Genomic DNA, 18384 nt, shown 5'->3' with positions numbered 1-18384 from the left:
TTTTTCAACACATTTCTAAACAAAATAGTTTTGATGACTTACTGTATTTCTAATAACTGATTTAATTTATCTTTGCCATGATCACAGCACATAATATTTTACTAAACATTTTTTCAAAATACTAGTATTCAGCTCAGGATGACATTTAAAGGTGTAACTAGGTTAATTAGGCAAATTAGTCAAGTCATTGTACAATGATGGTTTGCTCTGCAGAGAATTGAAAAAACCTTGTTTAAGGGGGCTAATAATATTGACCTTAAAATAGCTTAAAGAATTGCTTTTATTCTAGCCAAAATAAATCGGCTGCCATCAGCCTGAATGTGCAAACTGAGACCAGATAGCATAAGTCCTCAGAGGGAAAAAACTCCGCGTTTTCTTAACATAATGTTCAAACTACAGCTAAACAAATCATTATAGATCAGGTAAGTGACATTCTAAGTTGAACTTTTTTGTATGTTGTATTGCTGTATTTATTCCACGGAAACTTGTAGTGTTTGCTTTGGCTTCTTTGGGGTTAATTATTGTGACATCCTGATTGCTACAGAGAAATACTGGGAAATCTCTGTAGACTGATGCCATTTCATGCCGTTCAGCCTTATTATTTTAAAATGTTAGCAAAATCAGCTGTTTTGTCATCACTTTAGACATTACGCTAGAGAATCATTCAAATACTAGCTCTAAAGTGGCAGTGAAGTAGCAACGATTTCTGCTGTTCTGCAGATGTGAATGAATGGTGGAAGAAAGTAGTTCCAAAAGGATTTTTGAGACTCTCTGTTTGATTTTCTTTTATATATATACACAATTATGCTGTTAAACTATTGTATAAATGCAACATCACACTCCTAGCATTGCAATATGGCTGTATATCAGAACTAGTGGAACACTAAGGCACTCGGCCTGCAGCCTTGAGCCAACGCATGTCTCCCATCAGGCTATATCGCACTACAACTTGTGTGATATTGCTCATATATATATATATATATATATATATATATATATATATATATATATATATATATATATAATCCCGCATATTATAGCTTGTACAGTATTCCACCACAAAATAAATGTCAGAAATGTCATTTTTAGGTGAACAATCTTCTTTATAAAGCCACCAAAACCCACAACACAGTACACAAAATGCTAGAGCTAACAGTAACAGAGAAATCCAATTTACATTTAAAGTCAACATGAAATCAAGTGCTTCTTTCGTAATATACACAACCAGTATAATCTTACCCAATAGCTACATTGATGCACATGAATTTAAAGATGATTTTTCAGCCTCCAACTCCATCATTCGTGTGTCTAAAAGCCACTTTTCAGAATCCCCTGCAAAACCAAGTTCTGCTCCAGTATATATATTTGACTTGGATGAATAGCAACTTCCACCAATATTGACACCTTTGGTAAATATGAGCAAAGAAGGCTGTGGAAAATGTCTTTATTGTTCAACAAAGTGAAGTTTTACAAACTAATTTCGAGAGGAGAACGTGATATGATGCACTGCTGGCCACTCATCCGTAATCAGTAATAATCCAATCAGAATGATCCCAGCTTAATATAAATAGATCACTTTCTCCTTATTGATCTATCTTCTTTTTGGAAGAATCCCCCCTTCCACCCCATCTCCTGCTTTTTCTCCCCTTCTAAAGGGGAAGCGATTGAGACCCACCTGATCTCGGATCCCCTGATATGCTTCTAGACCGGGCAGGAGCCCTGGGCTCAAACATCTCCGAGCTCAGGGTTCTCTCCCGGGACAGCAATTCTAGTGAATTTACGTAAGAAAAACAGGTGCAAATGGTGCTCTCGAGACAAATTTAAGGTCTGAAAAAGAGTTCAAAGCGGCCTCTGGTGGATTTACGTAAGAAGAACAGGTGCGAATAGCACTCGCGAGAGAAATTTGAGATCTGAAAAAAGCGTACACAGCCGCCTCTGGTGGATTTACGCGAGAAGAGCAGCTGTGAGTGGCTCTAGCTAGAGAAACATACCTCCTGGGATGTATGTGGCACTCTCCAGAAATGTATATATGGGTACGTAACCAAAATGAGCCTGGGTTGACAAATCCTCTAATCTCATCCAGAACTCAAGCTTGCTCAGGTTATTTTGTGAATATTTTGAGATATTTTTCATAGCCTTCTTTGCTCATATTTGCAAATATCAGTGTGTATGGCACCATATGTGTCCCTTTATGGGAGTGAATAAATAATGCACGTACCATTTCATGTTGACTTTAAATGAAATCACAGAAATGTAAATGCTTCATATGTGATGCATTCGGAAAACAGAGTAAAATGCCCACTTCATCAATGTCAGTTTGTCGGCCGTGTGGATTTTGAGGGGGTAAGAACAACTAATAGGAGGAAGTCTAGAAACCTACCCACGCTCGCTGCAGGGGTCATGCACAATATTGAGCCTGCCCATCATGCATTGCAACAGGAAGTGGATTGGAAAGGGAGAAGAATCACAACAGCCCATCACAAGGTTGGTTAGAGTGAAGAAATCATAATTAAAGGAAGACAATAATCATTACAGTGATACAGCATGACTGTGTCTGTAAGAGACCGATTAGTTGAACTCAGGAAGGGAGCACTAGTGTGTGTGTGTCTGTTTGTGAGTGTGTGTGTAACAGATGTTAGTATGACTAAAGGGCATCTCAGGGTTATTGGCGACTGTGCTTTGCAGTGAAAGCCATGACTGCAGGAGTTGTAATGTGATACGATGATGAGGTGATACAGAGAAACTGACAAACAGCTCCAGTTTTAGTGCACATTTTGCCAAGGTTCCCACACCGAGTGATCAAATAGTTTGCACAAACCTTTTCCACAGTTAATCTAATGCAGTTAATCTAATGCTGTTAATGCTGTTATCTAATCTAATTACTTGTTATGAATGTAAACACCACTGCATTACAGAGAGTAGATGGAGCGATACTAAAAAATCATGAAACTAGAAAACTGGCTTTTAAAATGATTATTTAAAGTTTTGTTGTTATATTTCCTACTCTAAATAATAATTGTGTATTATATAGTTTTGAAATTATGTATATAATTATTATTTATTTTGGTCTCACATTATTTTTATGTACCATTCACACTATTATCAAAAAATTAACTAAGAATATTGGCTCAATACACTATTAATTTGCTGCCTAATTACAGTTAGTAATATTGTACTTTACAAGTGCTAATAATCATCTATTATCTTTATAATGAGCTTTTAATAAGTTAATTGTGTGAATTGTTACTTTAAAGTGTCAGCTTTATTTCATATTAATACAATTAATTATACTGTTCTTTTTAAATTGACTATGTACACTATAGTATGCGGTATAAATGATCAATTACACATCGTCACCTCAGAATTATAAGGGTTTATCTGATATTTGTGTCAAAAATGAGTTATTAACATTCTTATTAAATAACAACTTGTTTACATTATGGGATGTTTTTATAAGTTGTTTAGATTTTAAGACTTTTTCTTTGAAAAAACAAATGTTACACACATACTGTTTGCTATATGGAATGCAAATGCTTTGAAGCTCAATATCTCAAAATCTTTCAGAATGCAGATAGAACCTTATAATTCCAAGGTGACGATATGTTACAACATTTATTTATTATGATATAGTACATTTAATCTTATTAAAAGGTAACATCATTATAACCTGATAAGGTTAATAAATAACACTTTCGTTTAAGTCACAATTCACACTATTAACAAACCATTAACCAACACTACTGGCTTAATAAACTGAATTCATTGGTAGAAGTTGGGTTTAGCTTTTGGGTAGTTTATACTTTATAGCTACTTTATAAAAGTTACTATATTAGTAATATGCAGGTAATAAGCCAGTAGTAAATTTCATAAATTATGACCTGAACTAAAGTGTTACCAATCATAATTATTGGATAATTATTAACATATGAAATCGTAATATATTAAAATGGAAATACTAATCATTGTCATGATTGATGCTATAGTGTTTTACTATATATTATGACTATATAAACATTCCATATTCTACATTTATTTGAGTAATTAATAGATATACTGATATCATTTTACAATAGCATAAAGCAACAAAAAATATTTCTACAAATGGTCCAACATTTTTATGGCCGTGGGAACCTTTATCAATTATGATAGAGTAAATTTAATCTCATTTAATGTAACATTATTATAACCATATAATAAATATTAGACATGTTTTACATATGAAATTGTATTATATTAAAATTATTATATTAATCATTGTCATAATTAATACTATACTGTTTTACTATATATTATGACTATAAAAATATTTCTTATTCTACATTTATTTGAGTAGTTAATAGAAATGCTGACATAATTTTAAAATAGCATAATGCATCATAAAATACTTCCACAAACATTTTTATTACAATGGGAACAGGTATTTATTATAATACAGTATAATTAATCTCATTTAAATGTAATATTATTTTAACCAAACAATAACTGTTAGATATTTTTTTCATATGAAATTAAATGAAAATTATAATATTAATTCTTGTCATAATTGATAAAATACTGTTTTACTATACTGTATATTATGACTATATAAATATTCCTCATTTTACATTTATGTGAAGAGTTAATAGACAGGCTGATATAATTTAACATTAGCATAAAGCATCATAAAATACTTCCACAAATGTTCCAACATTTTGAAGGCCATGAAAAAATGTATTTATTATGATAGAGTATATTTAATCTTATTCAAATGCAACTTTATTATAACCAAATAACAACTACTAGACATTTTATACATATTGAATTGTATTATATTAAAATTATAACACTATTTATTGTGATTATTAATAATATTATTAATTATAAGATTTTTTTATTCATGGAATTTTATTATATTAAAATTACAATATTATTTTTGTCATAACTGATACTATACCGTTTTACTATATATTATATATAAAAAATGTAAGGCCGTGGGAAGATTTTTAAATTATTTACTATACTGTTTTATTATATATTATGACTTTATAAATATTCCTCATTCTATATTTATTTGAATAGTTAGTAAAAATGCTGACTTTTTTTCATTCTACAATAGCATAATGCAACATAAAATACTTCCACAAATGTTCCAACATTTTAAAGGCCATGGAAACATTTATTTTTTATGATAGAGTATATTTAATCTCATTCAAATAACCTTATTATAACCAAATAACAACTACTACACATTTTATACATATTGAATTGTATTATATTAAAATTATAAAACTATTTATTGTGATAATATTACAATTAGAATTAATTATAATTCTATAATTCTATATTAATGTTCCAACATTTTGATGGCCGCGAAAACTTTTATTTTTTTATGATGCAGTATATTTAATCTCATAAAAATGTAACATTATAATAACCAAATAATAACTATTAGACATGTGATTGTATTATAATAAAATTGTAATACTAATTATTGTGATAATTAGTATTATAATCATAATACATGAAAATTGTAATATACATATTTTTTTAAATTTGAAATTCTATTATATTAAAATTAGAATACTAATTGTTGTCATAACTGATACTACACTGATTTATTATGTATTGAGTAATTTTATGGCCATGGGAACATTTATTTATTATGATACAGTATATTTAATCTAATTTGAATGTAATAATATTCTAACCAAACAATAACTATTAGACATTTTTTTACATATGAAATTGAATTAAATTAAAATTAGAATACTAATTCTTGCCATAATTGATACTGTACTGCTTTACTATATATTATAAGTATTTTTTTTATTGCAATGGGAATTTTTTTTATCATGATCCAGTATGTTTAATCTCATTTAAATGTAATACTATTCTAACCAAATATTAACGGTTAGATTTTTTTTACATTTGAAATTGTATTAAATTAAAATTGAAATATTAATCATTGATACAATACTGATTTACTATATATTATATACAAATATTCCGTATTCTACATTTATGTGAACAGTTAATAGAAATGCTGATATCATTTTACAAAAGCATAATGCAACACAAAATATTTCCATAACATTTTGATGGCTGTGGGAACCCTGATGGCGTAAAATAAGAAAGAAAATGTGTGTGTTTGTGATTTGTCCCTCGTGGTTTGGTTTGGTGAGCTGAAGCGGTGTTCAGAAGCCCTACCTGAAGGAATAAAGGCTGCCTGCTGCTGAAACTGCATGTTGGCCAAAGCCTGCTGGTACTGGAGCATGCCAGCGCTGAACATGCTCGTGGCACCGTTGGCTTTCTCAAGCGCGGGTCGCTTTGGTAAAGGTGGCATGACACTGTGAGGAATTCCCTGCTCCCATAAGACCACAGGGAAGAGGAGAAAACAGGGAAACGGGTCGGCACGTGTGGAAGAGAGTAAAAAAAACAACAGGACAGGAACAAGAAAAAGACAGAATTATCGTCAGAGGGCAAAAAACATCACAGGGCTGGATTCTGACAAACAAGCAAGCAAGCGGCAGCTAAAACATGTCTACGGCACAAGCAAAAAGCCAAAGAGCCAAGTTCCTCTCGCTACGGCTACAAAATCAGCATCTGTGATTACGTCACATCATTAGTTTTACATCAGTAGAGTATTAAAAAAAGTCATTAACATTACAACATCCATACTGCTAACTCAATGCAAATGAAGCAAGCGAAGCACTACTCAAATGTTTCTGGCAGACGAAACAAAGTGACCAAAAGTAACACGTTAAAAAGAAAAAACAAAAAAAGAACAAAAGGAAAATAAACTGCACTGCTCACTCCATGATAAGTGTGAGAAAGAGACTAGAGCCCGTATTCACAAACACATCTCAAGTAGCTCCTACATAAGATCATGTAATATAAATGTCGTAAAAAATGACATCTACGTCAGTAAGACCAAATCACTAACTATCCAAAAATGGACAAAATCTACCAAACAATAGTAATAATGATCTTTTAAAAAGGTGTTGCATTATTTGCGGGTGTATTGAGGTAATTGCAGAACTGGCAAACAAACGTGCTTTTACTTTTGCATATCTTATTATCAACCATGATTATTCTACTCTCTTAATTAATATTAATAACTGTTTATATGCACATAATCTCTTTGTTTACCCCGGACCACAAAACCAATTGTATGGTTATATTTGTGGGACAATACGGTGTTTACGAATTAATATTAACATATAAACAATTAATATTAATAATTGTTCATGTGCATAGCCTCAATTTGTTTATTGTAGAACAACAACAACAAAAAAAACAATTGCAAATTATATATTACCTTACAAAAGTCTTGTCGTCTGTCAAGTTAAGTTTTAGAAACAACAAATAATAACTTGTCTTCTAGTTGATCATTTAGTATCAGAAGTGGCTTATATGAAAGGCAAAGGGCTCTAGATTATGCTTATTTTACCAAAACAAAATAATGCCTTGATTTTTAATTATTTCATTAGGACAGTAAGGTCTGCATTTGCTTAGACAAAAGTCTTGTTACTTAACAGAAATAATGTACAGTACAGTATAGAATATAAAGTCATGGTGCAGTGGAACAAGAAAGAATATAGTGCATGACTCCATCATGAGCTTGGAAGACTGCATCAATACATCTCTGCAATGACTCAAATCCCTTATTAATAAAGTAATCTGGAATGGCAAAGAGAGCCTTCTTGCAGGACTCCTAGAGTTCATTAAGATTCTTTAGATTCATCTTCAATGCCTCCTTCATCTTACCCCAGACATGCTCAATAATGTTCATATCTGGTGATTGGGCTGGCCAATCCTGGAGCACCTTGACCTTCTTTGCTTTCAGGAACTTTGATGTGGAGGCTGAGGAAATTGAATTTCTGAAAATCTTCTGCCACTTTTCCAAATGATCAACTAGAAATCAAGTTATTATTTGTTGCTCTTACAACTGGAATCAACAACAAGACTTTTGTCATGTAGTGTATTTGTAGGAATAACTAACAATACAGTGTTTACTTTTATGTCAAACATAAATTGAATATTAAGACATTTTATAAATTTCCAACACAAAAAATACATAATAAAAAAGTTGTGACAATGTATGCTTTTATACTACGCTAACTCTTTTTAGTAAGTCAATCAGGTTTCAACTTATTTTTTTTATTGATGCAAGTTAAAATGACTTTTAGAGTTTAATTGGTTCAACTTAAAAATGTTAGTGAACCATAGTTTTTTGTAATGTACCATATATATATATATATATATATATATATATATATATATATATATATATATATATATATATATATATATATATAAAATGGTTTAATGGTTATTCTCTCAATATTCCTATTTTTCTAAACACCTACATGTTTTAATTATTTGTAGAAATACTTCCCTTTCCAAACAAACCATAAATCAATGGAAAGCTTATTTAAATTTTAAAAATGACCCTTTTAATGGTTTTGTGTTCCAGGATAGACCCTTTTCACTTAGACGTCACTTCACTTCCCCCTATCTGCAACGCAGTATATTTTTAGTTCCGGTTTACCTTTGAATGAATGTGACACTTAACAACTGAAAATATTAACATTGCACATTGTGATTTAAGTCTATTAAAGTATTGGGCATGTGTTCAAATGTTTCTCTTTTAACACTGAACTGCTTTCTGAGTTTTAAAATGATCATTAGGAATAGGGATGAGTTATTGTTCATCAAGAAAAGTATACGTTTGCAACCTTTTCACATATTAGTTCAGTTTATTTCCTCAATAATGGATTTATTTTTACTTTGATGCTGCTATAAATACACATGTTTAGAACTTGTTATATGCGAATGTTCCAGAATGAGTAAAAATCCTTCATTTTATTTCAATCTTACATTATCTGGTAAGCATTTATTCTATAAATGATATCAGTTTCATCATTTATTATTTACTGATCCATTAATGGGTTTTTCAATTTCGTCGTTTAAATGAATGAAGACCTTAAGACAGTGTCCTGCCACCACCTACTAGATTTTAATTTAATAACTGTGCTACCTTAGTTATAAGTTACAAATAATTTCATAATCTAATAATACTGGGAGCGACACGGTGGCACAGCAAGAAGGTCACTGGTTCGAGTCCTGGCTGGGTCAGCTGGCATTTCTATGTGGAGTTTGCATGTTCTCCCCGTGTTTGCATGGGCCCAAAGACATTCGCTATAGGTGAATTAGGTAAACTAAATTGGCCATAGTGTATGTGTGTAAATGAGTATGTAAAGTATGGGTGTTTCCTAGTACTGGGTTGCAGCTGGAAGGACATCCGCTCTGTTAAACATATCCTGGAAGAGTTGGCAATTCATTCCGCTGTGGTGACCCCTGATTAACAAAGGAACTAAGCTGAAGGAAAATGAATGAATAATACTAAATTAAATTGCAGCCTTCTTATAGTTAGAAAACCACCGTAGTCACCATCTAACCGTATCTGTAGGGAATATAATACTGACTGGGTGAATTCTCAATGGGGAGTAGATAAGGAGTCCACAAACTTTTTGTATGAAGGGCCAAAACTGGAGGTAAATATTCATTCATTTTCTTTTCGGCTTAGTCCCTTTTATTAATCTGGGGTCGCCACAGCGGAATGAATCGGCAACTTATCAAGCATATGTTTTTACGCACTTCCAGCTGCAACCCATCTCTGGGAAACATCCATACACACTCATTCACACTCATACACAACGTACAATTTAGCCTCCCCAATTAACCTGAACTGCATGTCTTTGGACTGTGGGGAAAACCGGAGCACCCGGAGGATACTCACGAGAACGCAGGGAGAACATGCAAACTCCACACAGAAACACCAACTGACCCAGCTCGAACCAGCAACCTTCTTGCTGTGAGGTGACAGCACTACCTACTACGCCACTGCGTCGCCTGAGGTAAATATACCAAACTATAATAAATTAAAGTTGCCATGGGTAATTTCCTAATTTATTTAATGATATTTCAAAATAAATAGAAAACTTCTCATTAAATCTGATGAACTAATGCAGTATAATTTGTTTAAATGATAACTTATTGCAATAAAAACCTAATAACACAGTGGAGTTCAATGCTGAATACACTAGTCAAGCAGAGTCTGCCATGACTTGCTTTGCTCACCAAAGTCTCTGCATTGTCGGGTGACACAGTATGTCCATTTAAAGAAAATCTGATTAATTTACAGCTGTTAATTGAAACAATTTAATTTCAGTTAGCGTTTAACAGACAAACAAACCATTCCCATCATCCTCCCTCTCTTCTCAGATTGGATGGTAGGCGAAATTGAAGATTACCATGGGCTAACTTTGGCCAGCAGGCCCTAGTTTGCGCATCTCTGGTGTAGACGGAAGTAAACATACACTGCCTGGAGTGAATTTGGACATCGTCATGTGAAAAGGGTGTTCAATTAATGACGTATATTTTAATTGTGGAAACATTTGTATTTTTAAAGCTTTTATTTAAATAAGGCTATACAAAACATCAAGCTCTATGAATAAATCTCTGACAGAAAACCCGCCCCTATCAGCCAATCACTTAGTGCATAGTTAATAAGCATGCTGACATCATCAAAAGCAATGAATTTAACCCCGCCCTCACTCTAAGCTTAGCAAGACTAAGTAAAAAACAGTTAATATGTGAACTAAACTAAAAGCATTGCCTGCTATTTAGCATTTAGCAGAGCTCTCATAGTGGTAAGATCAAATGTTTTGTGAATACAGGCCCTGATCTTTCCTGTTGCTTTAATGGTGGAGCTTTAGTATTCTTCTGCCGCTACCCCTCCCATAGACACATGCACTAAATACAGAGCTACTAAACATGCATACTGAACATCAATGCTGTATAGACACATAGAAGCCATGTCACTAGAGTTTAGATCATCTGGCCCTTTCCTCACGCTCTGAAATAACACACGTGTGATGATCTGATTGCGGCGGCGTCTGCTAACAATTCTTGCTCGCCACAGTCAGTTGATCACACGAGATGGTAACAGAACACAACAGAGGCATTAAACAAACACAAAAGGACTATGCTTGCAGATTATATCTCAGTTTTTTTGTTTGTTAAAGACACTACAATAAAGCAACATGCCAAGCAAAAAGGTGAAAGGTCATAGTACCAGGTCAAAGGTGGCTTCGAGGGGTCGCTTCAGTGATTTGACAGCCGACTGAGTCTTAATTAGCAGGCAGCGAGCACATGATGGCAATGGGCCAATGGGGTTCAAGCGCATTAACATAAACAGCAAGCAGAGGTGCATCATGGGGGCAGCAGTGCATTTTGGGTAGGTGAGAAAAAAAAACAAATAAAAACAAATCATTGGAATGCAGTATACAGGGGGATATCAGGACTAAGGCATGCAGAAATACAGTCCATTCTGTTTTTGTTTGTTTAAATATGAAAAAAAGCTACTGAGATTTAAGATTAACAATGTACATCAATCATGGTAACATTAACAGGGGGTTCATTGACATTGTGGATAACATTGGGCTGGATTGCAAACATACATTTAATGTGGAGAAATGTTACATAGAAATAGTTATGACACTGCCCTCTGCTCGACAGGATGATCAAATCACGTATTTGTGCAGTTTAAATGGGAAATGGCAATGATATGAGCTTTATAAAAGCTTACACAGAGCTCTACCAACAATATAACGCATAGGACACATTTGTAAAATGCTTAGGTTATTATTTAAGACTCTTAAATGCATTCCTTAAAGATGGCACAGAGAGATATCAATGCTATCCTGAGATTAAATATACAGTATACCATCTAAAAACTGTTAGTTTTGCATACATCAAGACATTTAAAGACTCCTGAAGCTTATTTCTAATAGTTCACCCAAAAATGAAAATTTGCTCCAAGATGTGGACCGGTTGGTTTGTTTATCAAAGCAGATTTGGTGGTTGTTGCTAGATTGGATACTTTTGCGGACGGAAGTTATTGAGATTTATTTACATTATTTATTAAACTTCCCTCTTATTGCATTTTATAAACGTCTACCCCAACCCCAACCCTAAACCCAACCATCATAGTTACGTAAAAACAGTAGTTGTACCAAGTATTATTGATGTTATCTATTAAATTACCCCCAAAATTGTATTTTTTTAATGCCTACCCCCACTTCAACCCTGAACCCAATCGTCACAGTACTGTAAAAATATGAATTATTGTTATCCCTGCTGAAAAATTCAGCCTAAACCAGCCTAGGCTGGTCAGCTGGTTTTAGCTGGTCGACCAGGCTGGTTTTAGAGGGGTTTTGGCCACTTCCAGGCTGGTTTCCAGCCATTTCCAGCCTGGTCAGGCTGGGAGATGACCAGCTAAAACCAGCTTGACCAGCCTAGCCAAGCTTGGAGTCCAGCCAAAACCAGCTATATCCAGCTTAAACCAGGCTGGTCAAGCTGGTTTTAGCTGGATTTGGCTGGTCATTTTCCAGCCTGACCAGCTAAGACCAGGCTGGAAATGGCTGGAAACCAGCCTGGAAATGGTCAAAACCCCTCTAAAACCAGACTAGTCAACCAGCTAAAACCAGCCAACCAGCCTAGGCTGGTTTAAGCTGGATTTTTCAGCAGGGGTGTCATAAAAAAAGCTGCTATATTAATGTGCATATCGCCGGCCACGTATCTGATCTAGACTTTACCAGATTTGGTGAAACGTACTGTTAAATCACTTCCTCAGTAATGTATTCTCTGCAGAGTGTCATCAAAACAATAATCCACAAGTTATCTCATAGTCCATGTTTATAAGAAATGTGACCATCAGTGATCATCAGTGCACATCAGTAAACATCATGTTCCATGAAAATATTTTGCAAAGTAAATTAGTAACAGGCACTGATACGAACATAATCTGGACAATTTTAAAAGCTTTTTTTTTTTCTCAATACTTGTATTTTTTAACAGATAACAGATACAGATATTCACTAAGTAGTATCTTGGCCAAATGTTGTCCTATCTTTACAATGACATATATCAATGGAAAGCTTATTTATTCAGATTATGTCGATTATGAATATGATTAATAAATCAGATTATGAAATCTCAATTTTAGAAATATGTCCCAAGAAGTATAAATTAGCTTTAAGTGAGCAGCATTTTCAATCAGCTAAAATGTGATTGTGCTCAGGAATACATTATTATGCATCAAGAAGTTTAAGCTCCATACTTTATTCATTTTGTATTGCCTGTATTAGTTTTTTAGACACTCTAAGTGCCAAGCATCCATTAGCTTGCATTTCAGGAATCACCAAAGTCCACAGTTTCAGCTAAAAATCTTAATATTAAGGATTTGTTCACTCAAAAATGATCTTTTAATTATGTACTACTATGTAAGGTTGTCACAATACTGGAATTTGATCCCAATCGATACTAAAGTTTTAAAAAAGTCAGTTTCCCACAAACATTTCAGTGCTAATGAGCACATTCTTAAACAGCGCTGATTTGGGCTCTGGAGCATTTCAAAGTCACGTCGATCAGTTGGTTTGTCTATAAGCTGACATACAAGCAATCCGCTGATGAATTACAGCTTTAAACACTCTAGTGTCCCTCTATCTGTGGTTACACTCAGTAAACAGAGGTAATTACGCGCTCAATAGTGCTCAAATGTACACAGGAAAGGGACGTTTTTAAAATTTCAGTATCCAAAGGTGCCGAATTCCAGTATCGTGACAACCCTACTCTTATCTCGTTCTGTACCCCAAAACCTTTGTTCATCTTTGAAACAAATTAAGATATTTTAGATGAAAGCTGAAAGACAGCAATGGTTCAAAGTCCATAAAAAAGAAACCAAAAATATTGTTAGAATATTCAATGTGACTTCAGTGTTTTGACTATAATCATATGAAGCTGCAAGAACAATTTTGTACACCCAAAAACTATTAAAACCTCTCTTTTCACCAATGTTTTCCACATAAAATTAGAGTATGTTTAATATGGGCAATATGACACTTCCATGTCTCTAATGGCCCGTTTCCACTGAGTGGTACGAAACAGTATGGTACAAAATGGTACGCTGTTATGGCCGTTTCCACTGTCAAAAGGTACCAAAAAGCGAACCGTACCGCACCACTTTTTGGGTACCCTTTGCAAAGGGTACCTAGCACAACAAAAGCAGTCATACCAAGTCTCCTGGAAGTTCTGTGTGTCTCCCGCATATGCATAGAGACTCCCGGATGTCCGCAAACGAAAAGATAATGTCCAGGAAATCGCGCGACCCCCTACCCAACCCCCCCCCCCCCCTCTCTTGGTCGACTCGAGCTCAAACAAACCTTGATGTTGTCTCGATAAACAGCCACAAAGCACAAAGTGTGTGTCTGTATATAAAATAACAAACTTCTTGAGCTGATTAACTTTTGTTCCTCCTCTTCTTTATTACAACCATTTATTTATTCTGGTTTTCTTTATTTTGTATATACTTTGTTTATCATTTATCCACTTTGTAAAATAAACACGTATTTTGGCATAATTTGGTTGTTTGCCACCATCATTCATAAAAGGGTCATAAATTTTAAATGTTGCGTTAACCCTAGCGTTTCCATCTTGAACAACCGTAATACTAGAGAAATTATATAGGCAAACAAGTCGTATTTGCAGGTTTTTTGCACACAGAATTGTTTTTGCACTTCCTGAAATTACAGTTGATCCACTGAATGACATGGAATGTTTTGACAATGTTTTTTGGTACTTTTTTGGACTTCTCCAGAACATTTCTGACAACAGACGACGAGAGAGCTCTAAGATTTCCTCTAAAATATCTGAATTTGTGTTATGAAGATAATTGAAAGTCTCGGTGGATTTCATGACTAGAGCAGTGTTTCCCAACACTGTTCCTAAAGGCACATCAACAGTACACATTTTCACCCTCTTCTTAATCAAACACACTTAAAGAGGCTCCAGAACCTGAAACGAATGGGTCAGATATGGGAGACATCCAAAATACAGTATGTACTGTTAGTGTTCCTGCAGGAACAGGGTTGGGAAACACTAGACTAGAGTGTGGTAATTATTCATTCACTCATTCATTCATTTTCTTTGCGGCTTAGCCACTTTATTAATCAGGGGTTGCCACAGTGGAATGAACTGCTAACTAACCAAATTTTCTTTTTTTTGGGTGAACTAACCCTTTAATTCTCTACTGGAAAAAAAACATTACCTACATTTTCCATCAGCAAATTTTCATATTTGTATGAACTGTACACCTGGGAATACATCAAAGCTAACCTTAAATCTTAGAAAGGGTTACTCCTCCATACAGACTGATGCAGGATAATATGTGTACTGTGTGTGATGTGAGATTGTACTCACCATGGCAGCGGCGGCCGAGGCCTGATTGACCTGGTGTTGGGTGGCTTTTATTTTGGCCTGCAGGTGAGCAGGAGGGTGGAAGTATTTGCACTTGTCTCTGGAGCAGCGGCCCTTTATGTAATCCATACACACCGTCACTGTGTTGTCGCTGGGGTCGATCATTGTGCTGTCGGCAGGGTGGGCAAACCTGCAGTCCGTCTCCCCACGAGAGCAGTTGCCACGCTGGTATTCACGACACACCTGAGGATATGCAGAAAGGTGATGCATCACGTTCATTGCTTGCAGAGTTTTGGGCTAAAATGTGGAAACCTGTAACCATTGATTTTCATGGTATTTATTTTTACCATTATGGAAGTCAGTAGCTAGGTTTCCAGCCACCTATTTTATAAAAAATATAAAAAGGTTGATGGAAACACCAAGATGCGCATACATTTTGAAAATGTGCATAAAAAACATATGCGCATAACTGAGTAGGACTTTTATTTGATAAGAAAAGATGCACATATACAACATTGGAAACACTTTAAAAGAACAAATTCTAGTATGTGCATTACAAAGGTCATGTGATTTTGTTATAAGAGATCATGCGATGATAAAAATGTGTGTAAATGGACAAACCAGCAGGCTGGACACATTGTAAAACAGCAGAAACGTTGTTTTGGTAAATCTAAAACGCCTTAACTATCTCAGTAGTAGTGTGATTATATTATTAATGACCTCCAGAACAGTCAAGAGCATCTGTGCTCTGCGTCAGATGCCTTCAAATGCCACCACGCATTCATTGCGTATCGGCATTTTCTAAATAAGTAACGTAGTATTAAATGAATCACCTACCGCAGCAAATTCAGCTTTTACTTTTGATATTTGGTGCCAGATAATCAGAAAGTGAGGATTTTGTTCTCGTCGGATGGAAATGCTGCTTTATTCACACGTCTTTTATGCGATATTCCAGTTGTGCATATAAATTTAATTTGCATTTGCTTGTTTGGAACAAGTGACGGGTAAATAAATGATGATGGAATTGTAATTTTTGAGTGAACTATCCCTTTAAATTTAATTTGACTACAAAAAAACTGACATTTTCCACAAATATTGCTAAATCATATGCCCTATTGCTTAATTGTGCAATGCAATAAATTAAGTTCTCCATCCTATCATCCAAAGCCTACAAGCAATTAATGCAACAAATATATAAAACATATAATTTTCTTATTATTAAAATAATATAAGAAATTACCTTATAATTAAAAATCCGATAATAAAAACACATCACCCCTATTTAATACAACCAGCCTTGATTTTTGTAAAATTAAAAATACTCCATCACTATTTATAATGACGACATTAATATAATAAATAATATTAATAATATAAAAACATTAACTCATATTTTATTCAAACTTGTCATTTTATGATATAAATATTAATATTAGATTTAAAACACCTTTTACTGAATATAAATATAACATAATACAATATTACTTACTTTATGTATATAATTAATAACACTAAATACACATTACTTATTTTTTTTCAGAAATATTAAATTATTATTATATAAACAACAATTTCCAGGGGAACCAGGGGTTACCAAACTTGTTTCTGGTGGGCCGATGTCCTGCAGATTTTAGCTCCAAGTTCAACCCTAATCAAACACACCAGAACAAGCTAATCAAACTCTTACTAGGTATACTTAAAACAACCAGGCAGGTGTGCTAAGGCAAGTTGGAGCTAAACCCTGCAGGGACATTGGCCATCCGGGGCCGAGATTGGTGACTCCTGGTCTATACTGTATATATAAACATATATACTTTAAATTAGTATATAACAAATTAGTATGCAGTTAGGAAAGTAGAGTGGAAACTGAACTGACATTTTCCTCTTTATTTATAATTATTACATTAATATAATGTTATATTAATAATATAAAACTAAAACAACCCATATTTTATACTTGTCTTTTTTATAAACTTGTCATTTTATGAAATAAATATTAATATTACAATTAAAACACCTTTTTTTAAAATATAATATACTAATACAACATAACATTATAACTTATATAATAAATAATTAATTAGTAATTCATTATTTTATAAACAATTTTCTGTTTACCATAGGTCCCTCCCACTATACTGTATGTATATATATATATATATATATATATATATATATATATATATATATATATATATATATATATATATATATAAATTAGTATATAACATATTAGCAAGCAGTTAGGAAAGTAGAGTGAAAACTGAATATTTAAACCTCAATATTTATGATCATTACATTGCTTTAATGCATTATATTCATAATATAAACAATTAACCCATATAATATACAAATTTGACATCATTATGAAATACATGTTAATAGTAGATCAACACCAACACCTGTTTCTAAATATAAATATATATTATAATACACCAATACAACATAACTTATTTTTATTTATGCAATTAATAATATCAACACTACACATTAAATACGCATTAATTAAAATTTTCAGAAATATTAATCCATTATAATATAAACAACTTATTATTTTTATCATAGGTCTCTCTCACTATACTGTCTATATATAAACATATATAAAGTTGTATATAACGCATCGAAAACTGATATTTTTCCCATTATTTACAATTATTACATTAATATAATAATTATATTAACAATATAAAAACACACAAACTAAATAGACATTCATGATTTAGTAATATACAGTTGAAGTCAGAATTATTAGCCCCCCTGAATTATTATCACCCCTGTTTATTTTTTTCCCCAATTTCTGTTTAATGGAGGGAAGACTGTTTTAGCACATTTCTAAACATAATAGTTTTAATAACTCATTTCTAATAACTGATTTATTTTATCTTTTCCATGATGACAGTACATAATATTTTACTTGATATTTTTCAGGACACTTTTATACAGCTTAAAGTGATATTTAAAGGCTTAATTAGGTTAATAGGGTGAACTAGGCAGGTTAGGGTAATTAGGCAAGTTATTGTATAATGATGGTTTGTTCTGTAGACTATCGAAAAAAATTGCTTAAAGGAGAAAATATTTTGTCCC

The 18384-nt window shown here is 33.2% G+C and overlaps 1 protein-coding gene across 2 annotated transcripts in view; it reads right to left on the bottom strand.

Moving 5' to 3' along the window:
* The window catches only part of mbnl1 (muscleblind-like splicing regulator 1), a gene marked incomplete at both ends in the record, with an annotated part of 85031 nt that overhangs the window by 14847 nt on the left and 51800 nt on the right, over positions 1-18384 (bottom strand). The window contains 3 exon segments of one of the 2 annotated variants that reach the window (NM_001100050.3): positions 6187-6340; positions 11120-11173; positions 15304-15543. In NM_001100050.3, the coding sequence (NP_001093520.3) occupies positions 6187-6340; positions 11120-11173; positions 15304-15543 (448 nt within the window). 2 annotated transcript variants of the gene reach the window in all.

The sequence above is a fragment of the Danio rerio genome, chromosome 2 (genome assembly GCF_049306965.1).
Source record: "Danio rerio strain Tuebingen ecotype United States chromosome 2, GRCz12tu, whole genome shotgun sequence".
NCBI classification, from domain to species: domain Eukaryota; kingdom Metazoa; phylum Chordata; class Actinopteri; order Cypriniformes; family Danionidae; genus Danio; species Danio rerio.
The sequence above is the reverse complement of the archived record's forward strand: the minus strand, read 5'-3'. Positions and strand labels throughout refer to the sequence as shown.